Source organism: Octopus bimaculoides, chromosome 5, assembly GCF_046866305.1.
Source record: "Octopus bimaculoides isolate indiv1 chromosome 5, ASM4686630v1, whole genome shotgun sequence".
Lineage (NCBI taxonomy): Eukaryota > Metazoa > Mollusca > Cephalopoda > Octopoda > Octopodidae > Octopus > Octopus bimaculoides.
The window spans coordinates 127,551,591-127,574,694 of NC_142932.1; the positions used below are offsets into that span (position 1 = coordinate 127,551,591).

The 23,104-nt window shown below is 37.3% G+C and overlaps 1 protein-coding gene across 2 annotated transcripts in view; it reads left to right on the forward strand.

Annotated features, from left to right (window-relative positions):
- LOC106867829 (serine/threonine-protein kinase greatwall) overlaps window positions 1-23,104 on the forward strand; it is a 729,021-nt gene that overhangs the window by 543,601 nt on the left and 162,316 nt on the right. For both annotated transcript variants that reach the window (XR_016242045.1, XM_089353060.1), the window contains exon 13: window positions 14,136-14,249. Coding sequence is in view for 1 of the 2 variants with exons in the window: in XM_089353060.1 (XP_089209186.1) it covers window positions 14,136-14,249 (114 nt within the window). In the remaining variant the exon portion in view is untranslated. The remainder of the gene's footprint in view (window positions 1-14,135; window positions 14,250-23,104) is intronic.

Sequence of the window (23,104 nt, forward strand, 5' to 3'; positions counted from 1 at the left end):
GAGCAAAAAGGTTCATATAGGAGGAATTGCAACCACGTTTTGTTGTTCGCTACCTCAACAACTCCTTTATAAGATCCAGTGGCTAAAGACATCCTCAGGAGGAACCATGTCTGATTTTGGCCCCTACTTCTCTACCGTTTTCAACGTGGTGCCCCCGCTCCCTTTCAGAGGTGTCTTCAGCTCTGGTGTTGGGTTCTTTTCTTTCTCCTTTTTTCTTTTGTTTTTTGGTTTCTTTGATGCAGCACGTACCTGAGGTTGCAATTACTCTGCAGTCTTACTGCTCAGCATTTTGGGTAAGTGTTGGTTCTGGTGCCATGTAAAAAGCACTGGTGATGGTGCCACATAAAAGGCACTGGTACTGGTGTCACATAAAAAGCATCTACTACACTCTGTGCAGTGGTCAGCATTAGGAAGGGCATCCATCCATGCCAAAACAGACAATGGAGCCTGTCTCAGCCTCACCAGTTTCTCTCAAACATCCAACTCATGCCAGCATGGAATAAGACATTAAATAACAACGACAAAGTTCTTTATTGTAGTCTTTCTGTTGACTTAAGCCAATGAGTGAAATTTAGCAGATAGAAACTATATGGAAGCTTAGGTCACCAGGCAACCTCACTGGTGTTGATGCTAGGATAAAATGTATCCAGTACACTCTGAAGAAGTTGGTATTAGCTGTAGAAACCATGCCCAGAATGGAACATATAAGTGAAGTTTCATCCTTCGGAAGGTGGTAACTCTGAATGCAAACTGACACAGACTTGCAACCAGTAAAACTCCTACCAGTACAGAAACATAAGTAAAACGATGATGATGATGATGATGGGTAGCAAGCTGGGGGAATATTTATATGTACATCTATTTTCTATTTCTACATTTTGTATAGTTTCTTGATTTTGCTACCGGGTTTATAATCTCATGTTAGAGTATCTTCTGAAATGGAAAGCTCCACCAGCACCGTCACCACTACCATGGCTTTAGCTAGCAGAACAAACAGCAACAACAACAACACTAGGCAATGCTTTGTGTTGTGTCTGATAGAATCTTTGAAGATTTTTAGATAGAAATTGTCTTATTTTCATTGGTTCTCCCTTGGGAGTTATTGGAAACTTTCTCTATATCTTGGCGATGCTGTCTGAGGTTATTTGAATTGCACTATATACTACCTCGTAAATATATGCTGAAAAACATTAGTGTACCGCTCTGTCTACACATTGTGATTTTAATATTGTTTGCAGACACTCATCTACACATGCGTACACATGCACACACACACGCATGCACGTGCTCACACACTTTGCAACTCCATAGTTTCAGGTTCTATTCCACAATGCAGCACCTTGCATAAGTACCTTAGAAAATAGCCCAAGGCCAAACAATACCTTGAGAATAAATTTGGCAGGCAGAAACTGGAAAAGGCCCTATGTATATATGTATATATATATATATATATATATATATATATATATATATAATTATTATTATTATTATTATTGTTATTATTACAACAAAAATATGAATTTTGGACATAGTTACCAAAGTTCTCTATCCATACAGGCAAAGCCTTGTGGACAGCTCATCAGACTTTATGTGGATACGAAACCTTTGCTAATTCTGTGTCCAAAATTAAAATTTTTGTTGTAATAATAATTACTGCTCTATTCTTTCGAGTGTGTTTCTTTTCTGATATATGTTTTTTTAAATATATATATATATATATATATATATATATATATATATGCATATGTACGCACAGGATATCACAAAACGTGTACGAAACAAAATAAAAATAAATACAAAGCATGAGTACATGGAACATGAACCATTCCTTCAGACAATGAAAGACACAAATGGAAAACAAGACAAACATAAAGAACGACCCTTCATCAGTTGTTGGCTGTTTCTCTAGTCTCGTATTTCAGACATTTAACAACAATATACGCTTTCGATAAAACAGTTGCTCCCACAAAGCAAATTAAATAAAATTTGGGATTTTGTGGAGGGTCAAAATAGGTAACACAAGCAGGACAGTGAAAACAAACAGGAAGGGCTGCTAGGCCTAAATGAGGTTGTGGTGGTGGCAAACATATATATATACTCTTTTGCTCTTTTATTTGTTTCAGTCATTTGACTGTGGCGATGCTGGAGCACCGCCTTTAGTGAAACAAATTGACCCGGGACTTATTCTTTCTAAGCCCAGTACTTATTCTATTGGCCCCTTTTGCTGAATCGCTAGGCTATTGGGACGTCAACACACCATCGGTTGTCAAGCGATGGTGGGGAGACACACACACACACACACACACACACATACACACAGATATATACATGATGGGCTTCTTTCAGTTTCCGTCTACCAAACCTACTCACAAGGCTTTGGTTGGCTCGAGGCTATAGAAGACAGTTGCCCAAGGTACCATGCAGTGGGACTGAACCCAGAACCATGTGGTTGGTAAGCAAGCTACTTACCACACAGCCACGCCTGCCACTATACTATATCTCCCTATATATACATACATATATATATATGGGAGAATATACAAAAAATAACAACAGACGAGGACAGGTGGTGTAAATAACAAAAGTATATATTAGTATGACGCTCGGGAATACGGAAAGTCTTTGACGTTTCGAGCTACGCTCTTCAACAGAAAGAATACGGAGACAAGGAGAAAAACACGGAGAAAAAAAATTGAATAGTGTTCAGTCAACGGTCAATCATATATATATATATATATATATATATATATATATATATATATATATATATATATATAAAATATATAGTTTTAGGGAAAATAACCAATTTTCAAGAGTTTTTTACCTGTAATTTTGGATTTTGTCCCTAATATATATATATATATATATATATATATATATATATATATATATATATATATATATATACACAAGGATAAAATCTATATAGGGTTTATCAAGTAGCCAGCATAGAAAACCAGTTTAGGAAAAAAATTAATACAAAGTATGATTCTTTACTTTAAATATAAAATACATTACCATATCAAAGGCTATTACTATAAGCAATGCCTCATACTGTAATGGGACTCAAAAGTCAAACTATTTCAATAAATATACACAGCTAAACCATTTTTAAAGGAACTTCTATGTTCATTCCCACAATTTTGGTGCCTATGTGTATTTATTAAAGTAGTTTGACTTTAGAGTCCCATTACAGCACGAGGTATTACTTATCATAATAGCCCCTGATATAATAATCTATATTTATATATTTGCAAGTATGAGTAGAGATGGCTTTTTGAGGGGATAATTTTAATTTTAAGCTTAAAATTAAAATTATCCCCTCAAAAAGCCATCTCATTCTTGCAAATATATAAAATACTGTACCAAGAATTTTCTCTTTATTATTAAACGCATGGGTTGTACCCATCTGTGTTATTATCTATTCTTCACCTAACTTGGAACCTGCCATACGTTTGGATTTTCAGTCTATATCCGAAGTGGAATAAATGCAGTGAGTGTAACCCTGTATGACTTTGATGACACCTTGTGTTTGCTGTCAGTTGCTTGTGAATGTATGCATAACTGGAAGGGCAAATCTGTATTTGCTTTAGTAAGCATGTATATGTCCGCATACATTGTCGGTACCCAGGTGCACTCTCTCCGACTCTACCTTGGTGCTTTCACTATCTACATATCTGCTTCTTTTAAATCCTGAAAATTTTTATTTATATGTGTATGTATGTGTGTGGTGGGGGGTCTGGATGTGTGTGTGTGTGTGTGTATCACCATGATTAAATGTCCTCTTTTTTATATACTGGCATGGATTGGATGCTTTGAAGAGAATAGACAAGCCATATTTATATATACACACACACACACAAATGCATGGCTGTGTTGGGTTAAGAAGATCACTTTGCAGCTCGCAGTGTGCGTAGTATCATGGTGGCATGAGTTGAACGTGCTATTATAAAAGTCAGCTCTTATGCTGGGAGAAGGGAACTGGAAGCTACAGGCAAATCACATTCTCTCCTTGAATAAATTTTGTTAAAATTTATACATTTGAAAGATGTATGCTAACATTTCAAAGGGTGAAAATTTTTAGAGATTTAATATGAACAGGAAATATAAACTGGGAGATATAATGAAAACTATGTACCTCAAAAATGTATTAATACATTTTACAGGATACTTTTCCTACTAAACATGGTATTTGTTCATTGTAAGGGGGAAAAAATTGACTTGTGCAGTTCCATATTAAAAGACAGAAGTTCAAAACATAGCTGAGTCAATCTTTCATGTTTGTTTACATATGAGGGACTGAATGATAAGCAGAGATGCAAACTGAATAAATATATTGGTTCCAAAATAAAATTACATATATATGGATACGGGCGCACACACACACACACACACACAAACATGAGTGTATATATGTATGTGCTGGTGCCATACAAAAGGTACCCAGTACACTCTGTAAAGTGTCTGGCATTAGGAAGGGCATCCAGCTGTAGAAACCCTGCCGTATAGCACTCTGGCTTGCCAGCTCCTGCACCCCTACCAGCATGGAAAACAGATATCGAACGAGGATGATGAAGCACGCACACACGTGTGTGCGCACACTTATATACCCCCCCCCCCCACACACACACACACGTGTATATATGTGTAGGTGTTTTCTTCATATATATTGAAACTGAAAGTTGAGTGTCAAAACAAATTCTCAGTCTCAATAAAAAAATTACCATATCCTCTACGATATGTATTGAGCACACCTCTCTCATTCGTCTGGTATGAACCAACATACAATTATACCAAGCACAGATGTGGTCTGACCGCCGGGGTCATGCATTCTCTTTGAAAGCCTCTCTGTTGGAACTACTCTACCTCTCACAAAACAAAGTTCCACATCTACAATACATCAGCCCTTTCCAATCTCCTCTATGAAGACACTGGCAAAGAGGATATGTATATGTATATATTTGTGTGTGTGTGTGTGTGTGTGTGTGTGTGTATCTATCACATTGTGCATGGCTGTTGAAATATATATATATATATATATATATATATATATATATATATATATATATTACTTTCCTCTCGTTCTGGTCTAACGGCCTTCCATGTTTGTTTTTGTTCGGTTTCCTTGTATGTTTCCACTGTCCTGTTTTTGTTCCCGACTTTGACCCTCCATAAATGCCAAATTTTATTTGGGAATTTATGGGAGCACCTGTCTTCAAAGACTCATATTGTTGTTGAATGCTCAAAATGAGGAGTAAATCGACAGCCAACAACTGATGAAAGGTTGTTCTCTGTGTTATTTATTCGGTTTTCCTTTTTTCTCTTATTGTTTGCATATTTAACTCGTTTGTTTTCGCACATCATGTTGTTTACACCGCTGGTGACGTCCTGTACCCATGTATCATCATCATCATCATCATCGTTTAACGTCCGCTTTCCATGCTAGCATGGGTTGGACGATTTGACTGAGGACTGGAGAAACCGGATGGCAACACCAGGCTCCAATCTAAATTTGGCAGAGTTTCTACAGCTGGATGCCCTTCCTAACGCCAACCACTCAGAGAGTGTATGCATATATATATATATATATATATATATATATATATATATATATATATATATATATCAATTTATCTATCTATCTATCTATCTATCTATATCTATATATATATATATAATGTATGTATATTTATGTAAGATATGAGATGAAGTGGTACTAGAGCGCTTTGCCTTCTGCCAGGACTCTATGCATACACTGAGTTGAATTTGACTACCTTAATAGAGTACCGTGATTATCCTTTGTGGCCATTGAGGTGACAGTAACTTCAGGACTTGGGGGAAAATTGTGAATATGTTTACTTAAGTTAGCAGAGTACATCTATTTCTTAAGCAAGTGCATCAGTGATAAGTATAAATGGCAACAGCCACACTTAATATTTAAAGTTTGTGTATCAAGTATTGACATTTATCAACAACCTTATGACTGGCCTTGCCAATATTAAATGGCAAAATTGTCAAGTCCCAAACCAACATGGCTATGCAATTAAGACGTTTACTCTGTACCCAAGAGGTTCTTTGTTTGATTCAACTGCATTTATCTTCTGCTTTAGCCTTGGGTTGACTATCAAATGTGACTTAATGAGTGGCACCTACATGTGTTGTTTATTCAAGAGCTGAATGCATATATATACCTTTGTTATTTTCATGTGATATGTCATTGTCTATGGATTTGTTTGTAAGTGCTGGCATACCTCTGATTATGAAATGCACTTCATGACCACATAGCTCTGGATTCCAGCCAATTGTTTAGCACTTTAGGCTGACCAATGCATTGTTAGTGAAATTCAGTTGATAGGAACCAAACAAGCACAGATATAGCTATGTGGTTTGCTTCCCAACCACATGGTTCCAGAGTCAGTCCCACTGTGTGGCACTTTGGGCAAGTGTCTTCTACTATAGCCTTGGACTGACCAAAGCCTTGTCAGTGGATCTGGTAGAAGGAAACTGAAAGAAGCCCTCATACATATGTATGTATGTGTGTGTGTGTCTGTGGTTGACAAGTGTTGGTGTGTTTACATCTCCCTAACTTAGCAGTTTAACCAATAGAATAATTACCGGGTTTAAAAAGAAGCAAATGCTGGGGTTGATTTATATGACTAAAATTCTTTAAGGCAGTGCCCCAGCGTGGCCACGATCTAATGAAACAAATAAAAGATAAAGAAGTTTGTCATACACTTGTTTGCTCATGCCCTCAATGTCTCCATCTGTTTTCACATTGATATCACATGGGAGCAACAGTGTTGTTTGTGTGAAGAATAAACCCTGAAGCTTTGGTGGTTTTGGTGCTTCAACTTCTGAAGACCAGAGGAATAAAGGACCATCATCATCATCATCATCATCATCGTTGTCGTTTAACGTCCACTTTCCATGCTGGCATGGGTTGGATGGTTTGACTGAGGACTGGTGAGCTGGAAGGCTGCACCAGGCTCAGTCTGGTCCGGCAAGGTTTCTACAGCTGGATGCCCTTCCTAATGCCAACCACTCCAAGAGTGTAGTGGGTGCTTTTACGTGCCACTGGTATGAGGGCCAGTCAGGCAGTTCTGGCAATGACCACCCTCAAAAGGTGTTTTTTACATGCAACCTGCACAGGAGCCGATCCAGCAGCACTGGCAACGACCGTGCTTGAATGTTGTTTTTCATGTGCTGCCGGCACATGTGGCAGTAAGGCGATGCTAGCAACAATCACGCTCAAATGGTGCTTACCACACTTGAAAAACAAGTAGGACATATATAACTCGTTTAACCTATGCCAGCATGAGGAAAACTCAACAAGAATGGTGATGGTAACTCTCATGCTGCACCAGTATGGAGTTAGATATTTCCAGACAGTTTTTTTTTTTGTCATGTTATGTTGTATCACCCTAAACCTCCGTATGTCTCCTTTCTTGAAAATGATTGGTAGAAAGAGAATGAGAGAGAGAGAAGGGGGAGAGGGAGGGAAAAGGCTAATGAAGCAGACAAGTCCACATTATTCTTTGGCCAGTCTGAAATTTAGGCAATTATATCTGGAAGATAGTCTCCTGTGGAGATGCTTATACATTTCTTTTTTTTTTTTTGACAACACTTACTGTCTCTCTAACAATCAGAGATGTCATCTTTACTTTTTTTATTTATTTGTTGGTGGTGGTGGTGGTGTTATATGCATATATTTATGTGAGATCTCCAAGAATTAAGTAAGAAGATCATTCTTAAAATTTTGGAATTCTTTTCTGCTGTCATTTCTTCAGTTTCAAAGTGATGGGGCATTCTTGATGCCGGCCTAATAATGTTTTATTGCAATATACATTGATGAATTTGGAGTGGTTTTTGTATTTGCTTCCCATAAACCTTTCGTTTAACTACACAGCCAGTACATTCTGCATATTTCCTTCTTAATTGTCATCAATTGGCATTTTCTTCAGTGGAATTCTTTCGGCTAAGTATTTTATTATTGAACCAAACTACAAAGGACCATTTTTTGGCTGAATTGCTGAATTGACAAATCTGATGATTTTGCTGTGGGAAGTGAATAGTGTAAGAATTTGATGTAACCTGACAAATGACTTCACCACCACCATTACAATGACCAAACAAAAACGTAAAATTTCTTGCCTCCGTTTCTGCCATTCACTTGTCTCTGTTTAGTTTTGATGCCCTGATGTGCGTGTGTGTGTGTGTGTGTGTGTGTGCGTATGTGTGCGTGTGTGTGCGTTTGCTTAACTGTCTATGTATACTAATATGTGAGCACATTAACATATGTTTATTGTCCATGTATAAGAGAGAGAGAGTGAGTGAGATAGACAGAGACAGAGAGGTAGTAAAAGAAGTGAAGGCACATGGCTTAGTGGTTAGGGTATCTGTCGTGATTGTAAGGTTGTGAGTTTCATTCCAGCTGGTGCATTGTGTCCTTGGGCAAGACACTTCATTTCACTTTATTGCTCCAGCCCACTCAGCTGATAAAAATGAACAGTACCTGTAATTCAAAAGGGGCTGGCCTTGTCACATTCTGTGTCACTCTGAATCTCCCTGAGAACTACATTAAGGGTACACATGTCTGTGGGCCGCTCAGCCTCTTGCACCTTAATTTGATGAGCAGATTGTTCCAGTGATCAAATCACCTGAAAGCTTTGTCGTCGTAACCGACGGAGTGCCAGTTAAGCTAAAGGAAATGATGCTAAATAGCTTGGTGGATAAATTTCCCAAATATTTTTTAATAAGCTGTCTATCAAAATAAAAATAATATAAGTTGTCCAAAAGACTTCGAGCTACAACTTTCTTTTGAAAAAACAATAAGCTTGATTGGCTATGACAGCCTATTAAATATGTACAATGCCAGAATTTACCAGTACCTCTACATTTAAACAAATGTAAAATATGTATAGCATAACATGATGTCTTTTTTTATTATTTTCTCTTCATATTTTTTTAATGTTCTGTTAATTTTTCCAAACATTTTATCAAATTATTTCATCCCCCCCCTCCTTCTCCACTTGTCAAAATATATTCAGATTTTGAAATATTGAAGTTTTCTGTTGCTTCTCTTCCTTTCGTTTATTGTCGTCACTCAAAATTGTTGATTTGTTTTATTTTTTTTTAAATTACTGATATACTTTGAAAGTTGTATATGGAAGTTTACACGTACATGTATATAGATGCATATTCTAAAACAATGCACAAACACACACACACACACATATATGTATGTATATATATATTTATAGATATAGATATGCAGGGCAGGGAATCGTCAATTAGTAATAAAATTAATAATTAACAATTTTGCCGGGTAGCTCAGTATGAAAAAACCTTTTCGGTAAAAAACATTTATAATCATAAATATATAGGGATTGACAGTAACCTGCTTCTCCAACATACTGGAGTATGTTGGAGAAGCAGGTTACTGTCAATCCCTATATATTTATGATTATATATATATATTTATAGATAGATAGATGTAGATAGATAGAGAGAGAGAGAGAGAGAGGATGGGTTGGGTATGTGTGAATGTTTTCTTTTCCTATTTACACTTTTTTCTATGTATGGGTGTTTTTGTGCTGCATCACTTGTGGGACAAAAATATTTTACAGGAGAATTGATGTAAAGTCCAAGTCTGATACCATGGTACATTCTTACTGTGTTCTCCATTGATCCAAATCAAACTATCCTATTAAATGTTTGTTAACTTAGCAGTTTGGTAAAAGAGACCAATAGAATAAGAACCAGACTTTAAAAGTAAGTATTGGGCTCAATTTGTTTGACCAGAACCCTTGAAGGCTGTGCCTCAGTATGTCTACTGTCTAATGACTGAAACAAGCAAAAGATAAGATTAATCACAAAATTCTTTGGAGCTTCCCAGTTCTGCTTGTCAGCTGGTCAGAGAAAATCTGGTACAAGGTTCATATTTTAATGCCAGGCATTCTACTGGGTTTTTTTTATTGAACCATAAACTGCTATTTGTTTTTGTATTTCACTTGGTCCGAGGATTAAGTTTTGAACATTTAACATGTCTTCAAATAGAAGATAAAAATTAATTTCTCAACTAGAATTTCAAAAACCAGAGCTTCAGATCAAACACAAGAGTTAGTATGTCTTATTATTAGCAGTGGTAATAAGTTGCAGGTTTATAAGATGAAGATTTAATACATGCTCCATGCTAAAAATTCAAGCAACTCTGTTAATCTATTAGTAGCTTAGGCATTTTAGATCTTACTAATCAAAATTTCTTTTTATTGAGATCAACCCCAATATTATCAAGAGTATGTTTTGTCCATTGAATAATCTCTGGATTTTATCTGGTGATAATAAATATAAGAAGTTCATCTTTGGATTGATCTGAGTGTCTTATACTGAAATACTTTCCACATTGAACAAGCGAATTGGGACATGATATTACTCAGTGTTGCACTGTATTGAGTATATCATCGAGAGAGCCCTAGAGAGGCATCTTAGTAAATATATCCACTGATATAGGATTTTATGACTAATTGAATGCCATAGTTGGCATTCAACATCTAACCAAAGAGAAATGGTATTGAAGCAATGTATATGATCTGGAGAACATTGTCATTAGAATTTAGGGACATTTGACATTATTTAGCTGCATGTGTGTAAAGCTCAACTGGAAATGTAATAAGTACACCGAAAGACGTGGCTGGTACCTTGATTGCTTATGCTAACACAAAAACGGTTTTAACATGTAACATGACATGTTATTCTTGGATTAAATACTATTGCCATTCTCAGAAACTTGTGTTAATTAGACATAAAAGTCCTCATCATGTTCAATACACAACCATGAACTGTTTGTGATGTGTACGTATATATATCTATACATATCATGCCATGTATGAAGAGAAGTGGCATATTCAAACAAAAGCATTATATTTGACAAGTGGAAGATAGACTTCTTGAGATTGTGCCAAGAAAAGCAGGCTTTCACATCCACATGTATAGAATTGTATGTACTGGGAAAAAGAAATAGATAAAAGTGAAATGAGTTTGGGTTGGCATCAAAAGACACTTGGAACATTGCACTGTTATTGTGTCTAACATAGTAGAGTTGTTGATAAGCTGTTGGGGAAAATCCACAAACAGCTAAGTGGCTGTGGCTGGTAACAGTGTGTGTTGTTGTTGTTGTTGTTGTTGTTGGCCACGGTAGCAGGTGGCTTTACTGGAAACTGGGAGAAGAAAAAAAATATATAATCTAACCTTAAGATAAATGTTATTTAGCCCTCTCTTTCTCTCTCTCACTCTGCCTCCCTCTCTTCCTACTCCCTGTTTCATTAGGAGGTGGGTGAAACACACAGATCTTCAACTACGCATATCAATGCTGCCAAATCCTTAGGATCTGTAAACTCAGAAAAGCCAACAACAGCAACAACAACAACAACACACGCACATGCATATACCCACGCCCATGTGTGCGTGCATGGGAAAAATGTTTCTTTCCTGTTGTATTTACTCCCTCCAAGGAAGCGACAAAAATGAGTGGCAGAAGTGTATGACTGACTGCTTCACTGTCGATGTATTTGTCTGTCTTTAACCAAACCTTTTCTCCCTAGAGTGTGTGTGTGTGTGTGTGTGTGTGTGTGCGTGTGTGTGTGTGGCAGGTAGGAATGAGATTATCTACATTATCTGAAGCATGGTCAGCTGATGACCTCACATCTCACATTTTTATTTCTTTATTTGTTGGTTCATTGCATTTTTGTTTTGTTTTGTTTCTTTGCAAATTATCTCAATGCAACACTTATTTTGCATCACATGCACACTACAAAATACACTCCCTTTTCCGTTGCATCTGGTCTTATCTTTTTCATCTTTCACACTCTCTCTCTCTCTCTCTCTCTTTCACACACACACACACATGCATACAAGCATACTCATATTTCATTACATGTTCACAATACAAATGTATACACACACAGTTTGCAGAAACAATATAAGAACATACCACACACACACACACACACACACACACACACACATTCATGTTGCCACAACCATTGCCAGCAACATTATAACCAGAGAATGCAAACAACAGCAAAAGAGCTTTTAGCCAAAAGCAAATCTGGATTTAAAGATATAGAAGGTTATGATGTCCATAAGCACTCTCACCCTCCTCCCCACACACACTCCTAGCACCGTCACTTTTAACAACTGGCTATATTTTTCTTATTGTTTTCCCTTTGTCCTTTTATTTTTGTTTCCAAACCAAAACTGAATATAACTGGAAAAGAATGTGTTAGCTTTCATCTCCCATTTTTAGATCCCCTTTTGTCTTTTCCTAAAAAAGAAAATTTCCAGCTGTCTAAATTTCTTCTCTTTTTTTTTAATCTTATTCTTTGTTCTATTTGCTTTCGACAAGATTGGCTACCAATCTTGCTGGTTCCATTGTCATTCTTTCACTTGATTTCTGCAACAAAGTATGTGGGAAGAGGAATTTGTTTAGTGTCACTGATGGAGGTATGAACTTTTTACTATTCAGCCAATTGACCGATTCCTTTGCCCACCATTTTCTATGTAACGCAGCAGATGCTGGTTTCAGTGAGTGGCAGTACCTTTTTTATATTGTTTGTTTCGCTCCCACCTTTTGTACATCTAAATGTATAAGATGACAAATGTTGCTTGTATGTTGTTGTTGATGTTGCTATGTAGTCTCATTGTTAGGATTCCTGGCTTTCATCCAGATAGTTTGGGTTCAATTCCTGGCATGGGAATGTAATAATAATATAATGTCATAAACTGGCAGAATTGTTAGCGCATTGAACAAAATGTTTCACAGCATTTTTTCCAGCTTTTCACATTCTGAGCTCAACCCCTGCTGAGGTCAGCCTTGCTTTTCATCCTTTTGTGGGACTGATAAAATAAAGTACCAGTCAAACACTGGGGTCAACCTAATCAATCAGCACTCTTCCCCCAAAATGACTGCCTTGTGCTAAAATTTGAAAGTCTTGTTCATCTTCTCCTTCAACACAGATCTTTTACAGTCAGCTTGTGTGTAACTATGCTTTAGCTCCTGCCCACAGCTCAAAGACACCACACCTTCCTCACGGCCATTTGCGCACATCTTAATATATCTGGTGTACCTAAAGCCTTGGGTATTGCATCCAGTTTTTTTTAAATTGTTCTGTGTGCACCAAGAACAAAAGAGACAATTTGGACTGCCGTACCAATAGTTTTACAGTTTGACTTGGAACAATTTTAGGTTCCGTTTTGTTTTGGAAATAATGTCAGGAGATGTAATTTATTCAATCAGTGTATGCTTGGATTTGATGGTGTGGGTTTTGCAGAGTCCTCTAACACCAAGGGAAGCTGTTGATGGTATCGGTGAACATTGAAGTCCCTATGTGAAATGGGCAGTGATGCTAGTGGTAGTAATTGCAATGTAGTTAAAATGATGCCCATGATGATGATGATGATGATGATGATGATGGTGGTGGTGGTTGCAGTGGTATCACAGGCGATGCTGGTGATATTTCTAATGATTAGAGGTATTGATGACTTGTCAGTAATGTAAGTGATGTAGAAGAAGATGGTTATGGTGATGATGATGACGATGACGACAATGCTAGTTTTGATGACAGCAATGATGATGTCAATGACTACTTCATTTCCATTAAAAACAAAAAAATGTGAGCTTTAAAATTACGTTTTTAAGAACAGTAATTATTTTCGAAGTGAATTTTTTCTTTTTTTTTTACCAGTTTCCTTTCTTTTTTTATTGCAAAGTATTTCATTTTACTTGATGTTATCTTTCACTGTGGGGAAAAAAAAAAAAAGTGCCACTCCCCCCCCCCCCCCTCTCCCTTTCTTGCCATGCTATCTCTCAGAAATAAGGTTGGAAAATATCTGCAAAAGTCAATGTAACTGTAATATAACATAGTTTTCTCTGTATCACAAAGAACTGTGGAGACATGTTGCAACATAGCAATTCCATGTAATTTTCTTTGTAGATAGTTTTAATTCTATTAGAGCTTCCACACACACACTCTGAACAGAGATGCCAGTTTCTCTCATAGTTTTTATTTCTCAGATATACATACATGCTTATATATATACATACATGTAGATCATTTTGTTTTGTTTTATGTTTACAGATGAAGCTGTTGATTGGTGGGCTCTTGGTGTATGTATGTTTGAATTTCTCACTGGTGTGCCACCATTTAATGATTCAACACCTGAAAGTGTATTTCAAAATATCCTCAATCGAGGTGAGTTGCAATTTTACCAACTTTTTAGATTATATGGCGACATATTGCATTTTGTTCTTTTTTATTGACTTTTTTCCCTCCTTTTCTGTTTCCAGTTTTTTTTTTCCTTATCAGATTCTTTTAGTAATTTTTTTTTTTTTTGTTTCAAGTAATTGCGTTTCTATTTTCCCCTTTTTTCATTCTCTTTCAATTTTCAATTTGTTTTTTAATCTTTGAAGTTTTCCTGCTACTTGTGTGGTGGTAGTGGTAGGCTACTAAAAGTTGGAGTGAAGGAATTTAAGTGTGGTTGTAGTTGAATTGACTCCTTGCATAGGATTGTTTGTGTATGCACACACAGCATGTAATGCGTTGATTCACTGAATGTGTGGCTTAAGAGAGTGGGCAACAGGCTGTTTAACAGAACTGAGATATAGATGTATAGATGCTGACCGAAACTCGGTTAATTTATAAATAAATGTTTTTTCTTGTGAGAGAGGATCAAGTAAAGGAAAGGTGTGGATGGCCACCAAGTTGAAAGTGGATTGTAGGAAGAGTTTAAGATGGTTTACAACCTTTATTCTATTTTCCATTCAAAGAAAGTATGAAGTCATTGTAAACTAAAGAAGAGTTTGAGAGTTTTAACCTTTGAAATTGTCTGATGTGGTACAGAGTTTTGCATTAAAAATGGAATTAAAATCTGCATTTGTACATAGACATATGTGTGTGTGCATGCGCACATCTTGAAGGTACTTGGTGACCCTATCAGTGGTGGCACCTTATAAAAAGCACCCAGTTGATTCTGTAGAGTGGTTGCTATTAGGAAAAGCATCCAACTGTCAAAACAGACAATGGAACCTAGCATGGCCCTTGGCCTTACCACCTCCTGCCAAACTGTCCAACCCATGTCAGCATGGAAAACACATTAAATGATGACGACACACACATCTGTGACAGGGTGAACATTCAACAAGCAGATTAAATTCATTGTCAACAGTAGAGTTAGAAATGATTTTTATTTAGTATGCTGGTGTCATGTAACTGGCACCCAGTGGCACGTAATCAACACCTTTTGAGCGTTGGGCCTCACGGAGGTGAAGTGGCCGATGCTGCTGGCATGTGAAAAGCTCCTTTCGAGTGTTGGGCCTCATGGAGACAATGACCAAGAGCTTTGGCATTATGTCGTGCTTGAGAATAAAACCCATCGAGCCAAGTAGAGTTGCAGTCATGGCAGATACCAGTGCCATGCAAATGACATCCCTGCTGGTGGCATGTAAAAGCACCCATTACACTCTCAGAGTGGTTGGCATTAGGAAGGACATCCAGCTGTAGAAACTATGCAAAACCAGACTGCAGTTTGGTACAGCTGGCCAGCCCGGGTCGAACCGTCCAACCCATGCCAGCATGGACAACAGACGCTAGAGGATGATTTATGTTAAATAAATAAACTACTTAAGTTTTATGGCCATTTGAACTATTGGTGTTCAAATTTGCATGCCATTCATTCCCTTGGTCACAAAGTGGCTGCACATGGGGGGGGGGGGGAAGCAAGAATGAGATGAAAGAGACATTTTTTTTCTTTTTGTAAGTAAAATTATGCCTCTTTGTTTTGACTGCATTTTCAATGGGGAAATACTTGCAGAAAGTTATTTGATAGACAAATGTGATGTTCTGTTATATGCAGTATAGTGTCTGATATCAAAGCCGAATAAATTTGTATAAGAGATGTTTTTGTGTTAACTAAAATTGTCTAAAAATGTACATGAGATGGGGAATTGAGGTGGCCTCTCTCAAAGGGTTCGTATGTTTCTGATATGCTTGAAGATGGTATCATATTAGTTTAATGGGATATTGTATGTGTAATACGATCGTTTATGGAATATGGTTTCATATGGAGAGGCTATGTGTGATGAGATGTGAGGTTTGTGAAGGTCAGCATCCAAACAGGTTTCTAATATGTCTATCTGGAGTGCTAGGGTCAAGTGCAGGCCAAGGTAAGTGTTAACCTTGTGTTGTTGGAATATTTCCAAAACATATTTTTCCATAAACTAGAGATTGTTAGGCAGATTTGGCACATCAAAACCCCTTTTAGACAGGCCTCCATAGACCATATTACATAGATAACCATTTAACATGTGCAGTGTGTCATTAAACTAGGTGCAGGCATGACTATGTGGCAAGAAGTTTTTTCTTCTCAACCATATGGTTCCAGGTTCAGTCCTGCTGCGTGGTACCTTGAGCAAGTGTCTTCTACTACAGCCTCAGGCTGACCAAAGCCCTGTGAGTGGCCCCTTCATTCCATTCTAACTTTCTTCTCATTCTTTCTTGTTCCTTTCCTTCATTTTTGTTTTTTTTTGTTCGATGGGTAACCATTTTGGTTTTTGCTTAAGGAATTGAAGGCTTGCGATTTATAGTAAATGAGAGTTCAAACTGCAACAAGATCTAGCAAATTTTTGTATCTGAAGTACTGTATAAGAATTTTGTGTATGCATCCATATGTATGTGCATATGTACACACATATATAAACAATGGGCTACATGTAATTTCTGCCTAGAAGCTCTGCTGAGTGGTTGGTGTTAGGAAGGGCATCCAGCCATAAAATCCCAGCCAAAACAGCTACAGAAGTCTGGTGCAGGCTTATGCCTGGCTGGCTCCTGTCGAACTGTCGAACCCATGCCAGCATGGAAGGTGAACATTAGATGGCTGCGGTGATGAAACTTGCCAGATTTATCTGCCCGTGACTACAGTAAAATGTATTTGTCCAAAGTGTGACACAGTGGGATCAAACTTCACTTGAGTTTCACTAGACAAAACTACGACTATCACATTTTGATGTAACACATCTTATTACTCTGTTGCAAATTCTGTATCAAATTATGTTTTCACCCTGTGTAATTTTACACATTTTTGTTTTAAATATATGTATTGTGTATGCATATATGTACATATGAGTGTGTGTATGTACATTGTCATCACTTTCAATATTTGCTTTTTCCAAACTTACATGATATGGCTGAGGCATAGTGAGGCAGTTCTGCTACGGGTGGAGGCCTTTTCTGATGCCATACTTTACTTGTTTCCAACTTCTGATCTTTTCAACAATGAGCCTCTCTATAATCCAACTTGTTTTTGCTACCCACATTGTTTTTATACAGCAGAGAAAGAGGGCCAAAACACAAGCAGCTGTACACACGAAAACTGCACACGCACACAAACAGCAGAGTCTGCTGAACAGTTTCTGTCCTCCAGTTTCACTCACATGGCATTGGTCAGCCCAAAGGTTCTTGTCCCCAGTGACATGCTGCAGGAATGAACCTGAAAACATGCAGTTGTGAAGTGAACTACATTTCCTTGCAAGCAACCATGTATGTGTGTGTATATATGTGTATATATCTATATTTATGAGTACGGGGTATCACCAACTGTGTAAACAACATGAACTATGTAGACAAACGAGTTAAATACATAAACAACGAGAGAAAAAAAATAGAAAGCTGGACAAGTAAACACAGAGAAATGACCCTTCATCAGTTGTCAGCTGTCTATCTGCTCCTCATTTTGAACATTCAACGACAATATGAGTCTTCAAAGACAGTTGCTCTCATATATATATATATATATATATATATATATATATATATATATATATATATATATATATATACACACATATATATACACACACACACACACATCTAATATGATGCATATACATATATATGACGATATAGTATTTTCTTTATCTTATTCACCCAGCACCTCAAACTATTATAAAGTTGCTACCTAAAGTGCTGAAGTTTTCAGAAATATTCTATATCAACATATATCATACATACACATATATAAACATACATATACACATAGAGAAAATAGGGAAAACTAGTTTACTCTGAATATGTTTGATGTTCTAAACTTAATAATACTGGAAAGCTGGCTTTCATTTCAACCTTGTGTGTTGAGATAACGACAGTATGCCATCATCCATGGCTGCTAATTAACATATCTTTGATATCAAAAGCAGTTAAGATATACTATGTGATGTTGATATCAATTTAGATATAGTATTTGATATGAGGATTAATCTAAATGGATTATCTGAAACTGATAATTTTATAGTTATGTGGATATTAGGCAGAAAGGAAGTTGTTGTGTCAGAGACTAACAGCACTCTAGATATAGAATTTGATATCAGACGTGTGCACACACATAGATACACACACACACACACACACACACACACACACACACACACACACACACACACACACACACACACACACGTGTGTGTGTGTAAGTGTGTATACATACACCTATCTCTTTTGATATTTTTTTTGTTTCTAGAAATATTTAAATGCTTTTTATGTATTTTGCTTTTATTTGTTGTGATTCATCATTAGACACATTGTTAATCATTGGTTAACTTTAAAGCTACAGTCGTTACTTTTAAGTTATCCACTTCATGAATTCTATACTTGTATTGAGTGCTGGGAAAAAATGTGACTTCATTTACATACGGAAAATATATTCTTACAGGTACTACATGTATCTACATATATAAAAATATATAAGATACTACAGGTATATATTTATACTATGATGAAGAAACAATTTTTTTGCATGAAAACAAAAAAAGGGGTGCAGTTAGAAGACATTTCAATATATTAGCATTACTTGTTTTATATCACTTTTCTATGTATTGGTTTGGTTTAAAAGAAGGTGCTTTGGGGGAGGGTGGGGGGTGAAGTTTGTCTTTGAAAGTTAGGTAGATGGGATGACTTTCCTCTTGAAGAGTTGCAAGTTGATGGCTGCAGGAAAAGTATGTAGAGGGATGTTTTTGAAGTAGGACTGGTGATTGGTGTTGTGAGGCCCGGAAGAGTCGACACAGTGTGAGAGAAGAGGAGAGCTGAATGAATTAGGAGTTCCTGAGAAGAGGTGGTACAAGGCCAGCTCGTTCTAAGGAGCAGAGACTACTGTTGTTGGTGGGGAGAAAATATAAAGAGGACACAGAACTTATGCGGATGATAAGTTCAAGTGTGATGCTGAATGATTTCATGCGAGTCCATTTAATGGGATTTCTGTGCATGATGTCTGGTGGGTGTCGTGTCTAAGGAAAAATAAATATCTCCTCATTTGACCATTCTTGTATAAAACTAATTGAAGTATCCTCCTTGGTTCTTGGGTAGCGTCTAGGTTGTATGTTGATAAAACATATATATATGGAATGCTTAAGAGGTGTAAAGGGTGGTGTTAGCTGTGTAGTAGTAGTAGTAGTAGTAGTAGTGTGTACAGTTCAGAGTTAACCGAAAGTGAATAATTCAGTTAAAGAAGGAAGTGTGTGGATCACATAGCTGAAGCCTAATCTAAAGTAGAGTTGATAGAATGTGGTTCAAAGAGGTCCTCGTCAGCACATATTATGAACGAGCAAACTAACAAGAGACACTTGATCCCAAACATGAAAGTCATCAACAGGCAACTTAACACAAACATTGGTTAACATTGGTTTCAAATTTTGGCTTTTGGCCAGCAATTTCTGTGGAGGAAGCAAGTCGATTATATCGACCCCACTGGAACTTATTTTATCAATCTCGAAAGGATGAAAGGCAAGGTCAACCTCAGCAGAATTTGAACTCAGAACATAATAATGGATGAAATGCCGCTAAGCATTTCGACCAGCATCCTAATGATTTTGCCATCTCACCACCTTAACTTAGCAGAAATGTTCTCATCCCAGACACAGTGAGATTCAAAGAATCTGCTTGTATCAAATGCCATAAGGTTGCTTTCACTGAAGTTCTGCAGAGTGTGAAACATTGGTATGTGACCTTAACAGGTAAATTTACAGTAGATTTGATGCCAAAGAATGTATACTTGTGTTTGTTTATAAAGAAGTTAGAGACAAAGGAAGTGGTTGTTAGCAACTTTACTCATCACTTTTCAGGTGTTAAAAGTGAGAAAAGTTTAGGGAAATGGGCATTCTTCAAAATGAGTCACAGGAAGTGACATCAGAGCGTAAAGATGAGAACTGATACCTGGAAAGTTTTCTTTGGATAGGAGTTGGCACTGGAGGGCAGTGCTCAAGGGTCATAGAAGCTAGATGAATTCTTACAGAGAGGAATATTCTGGAAAGTTTGTAGAGATCTTTTGGAGTTATGGGGCTACAATGGCAGTATGTTGAAAGAGTCAAAGGTGAAGTACTTCTGCCAGTTGCGTATTAAAGAATTGGTGCGTTGGTCATGGATGTGAATGGTGAGGCCAGGAGCCAGTGCAGGCTGCTTGAAGTAGTAGAGGATTCCATTTCTGCACCAGCCTGCTCTGGCCATTGTCATCACCATCCATACCCATAACCTACACACAAGTGTGAGAGCCCCAGGGAGAGTTGTGTATTAGGAATGATGGCTTCAGGTGAATTGCTATACACAGTCAAATGGTTTGCTGATGGCTGGAGGTGTTCAGAGAGGAGTAGAGACCTCAGATAGAGACACGAGGAAGAGAGCTGTTGTGCTGCATTGAATGGAAATCTTTTTTACTACACTGAGTAGAGAGATCAGATTCCAGAACGGAGTTGGAATGTAGTGTATGGATTGGTGGTAGAGATGGATGGACTTTTACCACCACCACCGCCACCACTACTTACACCATATCAGTACTAATTACACTAGTTACCCCAGCTAATCCTTCTTTAATCTATTATTACTGACAATATCAGCTTCCTTCGTTAATATCAACATAAACTGTCTGTTATTAAAGCCTTTCCCTCTTCTACTATTTTCACAATCATCCAGCATATCGCTCATCTCTCATTCACCATTACAACATCTATCATGTCCATCATTATAGCTGTCTTCACTACCACCACCACCAATAACAACAGCCACAACTACCACTATGATATTCAGCCATCAGTTTCCATCATTACCACTACCATCACAACATTATTTGCCTGTAAACAATCGGAAAGTGCTAAATGCTTGCTGTCTATCCGGTGTGAAAGCCTGCTACAAGAAGTCATCAAGCAGAACCATCAACATAATTTGCCTTCCCATTTCCTCAGTACCACCTGCTCTGCTGGCTTTACTTTGTGACTAACAACCCTAACCCTAGCCACTCCCTACACCCCCCCCCCATTTCCTTTTCAACCCTTCTCACTCTCTCATCCTTGTTTTTCATCCAATCAAACAGCAATTAAGGATATTATTAAGTTGTGTATTCCAGTTAATAAGCCATGTTTATGCTTCGGATCACATTCCATGAAATGTTTCAATTGAAGGAAGCTTGGTGACACTGTGTTAGTAGTGTTGTGCTTGGACAACAGCAGTTAAATGAGTGAAAGCAAAGCTTGCAGATGGAATAGTGGGCATCAGACCAGTCAGGAGTCTATCCAGTGAGAAACTATTTTGTTGTTAGCTCCAATAATATTTGCAAGTGTTAATGTCTCTGAGTTTTAATTTTAGTTCATTAGATTTGTTGATTAAAGTGTCTGTTTTGAAACAGGATGTAAACTTTAAAAAATGATCTTCTGAATTAATTTCATTTAATCGAATACATTATGTTTTCTGACTGCTTTAATCTTAAATTAACTGGAAGATTCACTGAAAGACTCATTTGTGCATGTTGACATGCACTACAGACTCTCTCTTTCACCACATAAACTGCACATTGCAACTACAGCTGTTGTTTTCATTACCTTGGCTCTGGCACATTGGGTTTCCACAATCTGTCCATTTTATTGCTGTTCCATGTTGTCTTTGGTAACAGGGCACAAGATAGATTCTTTTAAGGAATCAGGTATAACCAAAATATATGCTTTACTTTTTCTTTGGGGACAGGTCACATTGATCGGGGGAAAATATGTTTTATTATTGTAGTGGCCATTGAGCCATTCTTGGTAACTGGCACTCTCTCAGTTAAGTTGAGTGTTACAGTTGATCCACTCAATGGAACAGCCTGCTCTTGAAATTAATGTGCAAGTGGTTGAGTGCACCACAGTGATGCATACTGTTCATGTAGTTCTCGGGGAAATTCAGTGTAACACAGAAGGTGACCAGCCTGGCCCTTTGAAATACAAGTACAACTCATTTTTGCCAGCTGAGTAGACTGAGGCCACGTGAAATAGAGGGTCTTGCTCAAGAGTACAACATGCAACTGGGTATCAAACTCACTACCTTATGACCATGTGCCAAATATTGCTAACCACTAAGCTATGTGCCTTCACATACCATTCTTGGAGAGAAGGAAAAGGTGCAAGATAAGGAGGACTTGTATGACGACGATGATCACCGTCATCGTCGTCGTCATTGTCATCATCATCATCATCATCATAGTGATTGTTTCAAATTTTGGCACCAGGTTAGCCCTTTTAGTGGGGTGAGGTTTAGTCAATTATGTTGACCCCATTGCTTGACAGAAGAAATGTTGTTAAGCATTTTGTAAGATTTGCTAAAGATTCTTCCAGCTCACCGAAATGAGTTTGTGTGCCATTCGGTAAGTGGGTGACATAACTGACTGAACATCAGACAGAATCTCTTCATATAATGTAGTTTTATCTGTCTATGTTCTGAGTTCAAATCCCACCAGGATCAACATTAATTTTATATTCCTCAATCTTATAAAATATATATCAGTCACGTTCTGAAATTAATTACACATTTGTGGCCAAATGTTAATAATCTTCATCATTATTATTGTTAGTGTGCTTCTAAAAACAGTGTCTTTGTATTTGTCTGTCTCACTTTCCTGGTTAATAGCATCTGTTATTTTCTTACTACATCTTCCATTCATGGTAATTAAGTCCCATAAGATGAAATCATTTTTTTTTTTTCTATCAGAATATGAAGGTATTGCAAATCAATATTCCTAACTAACTGGTGAAGGTTGATAT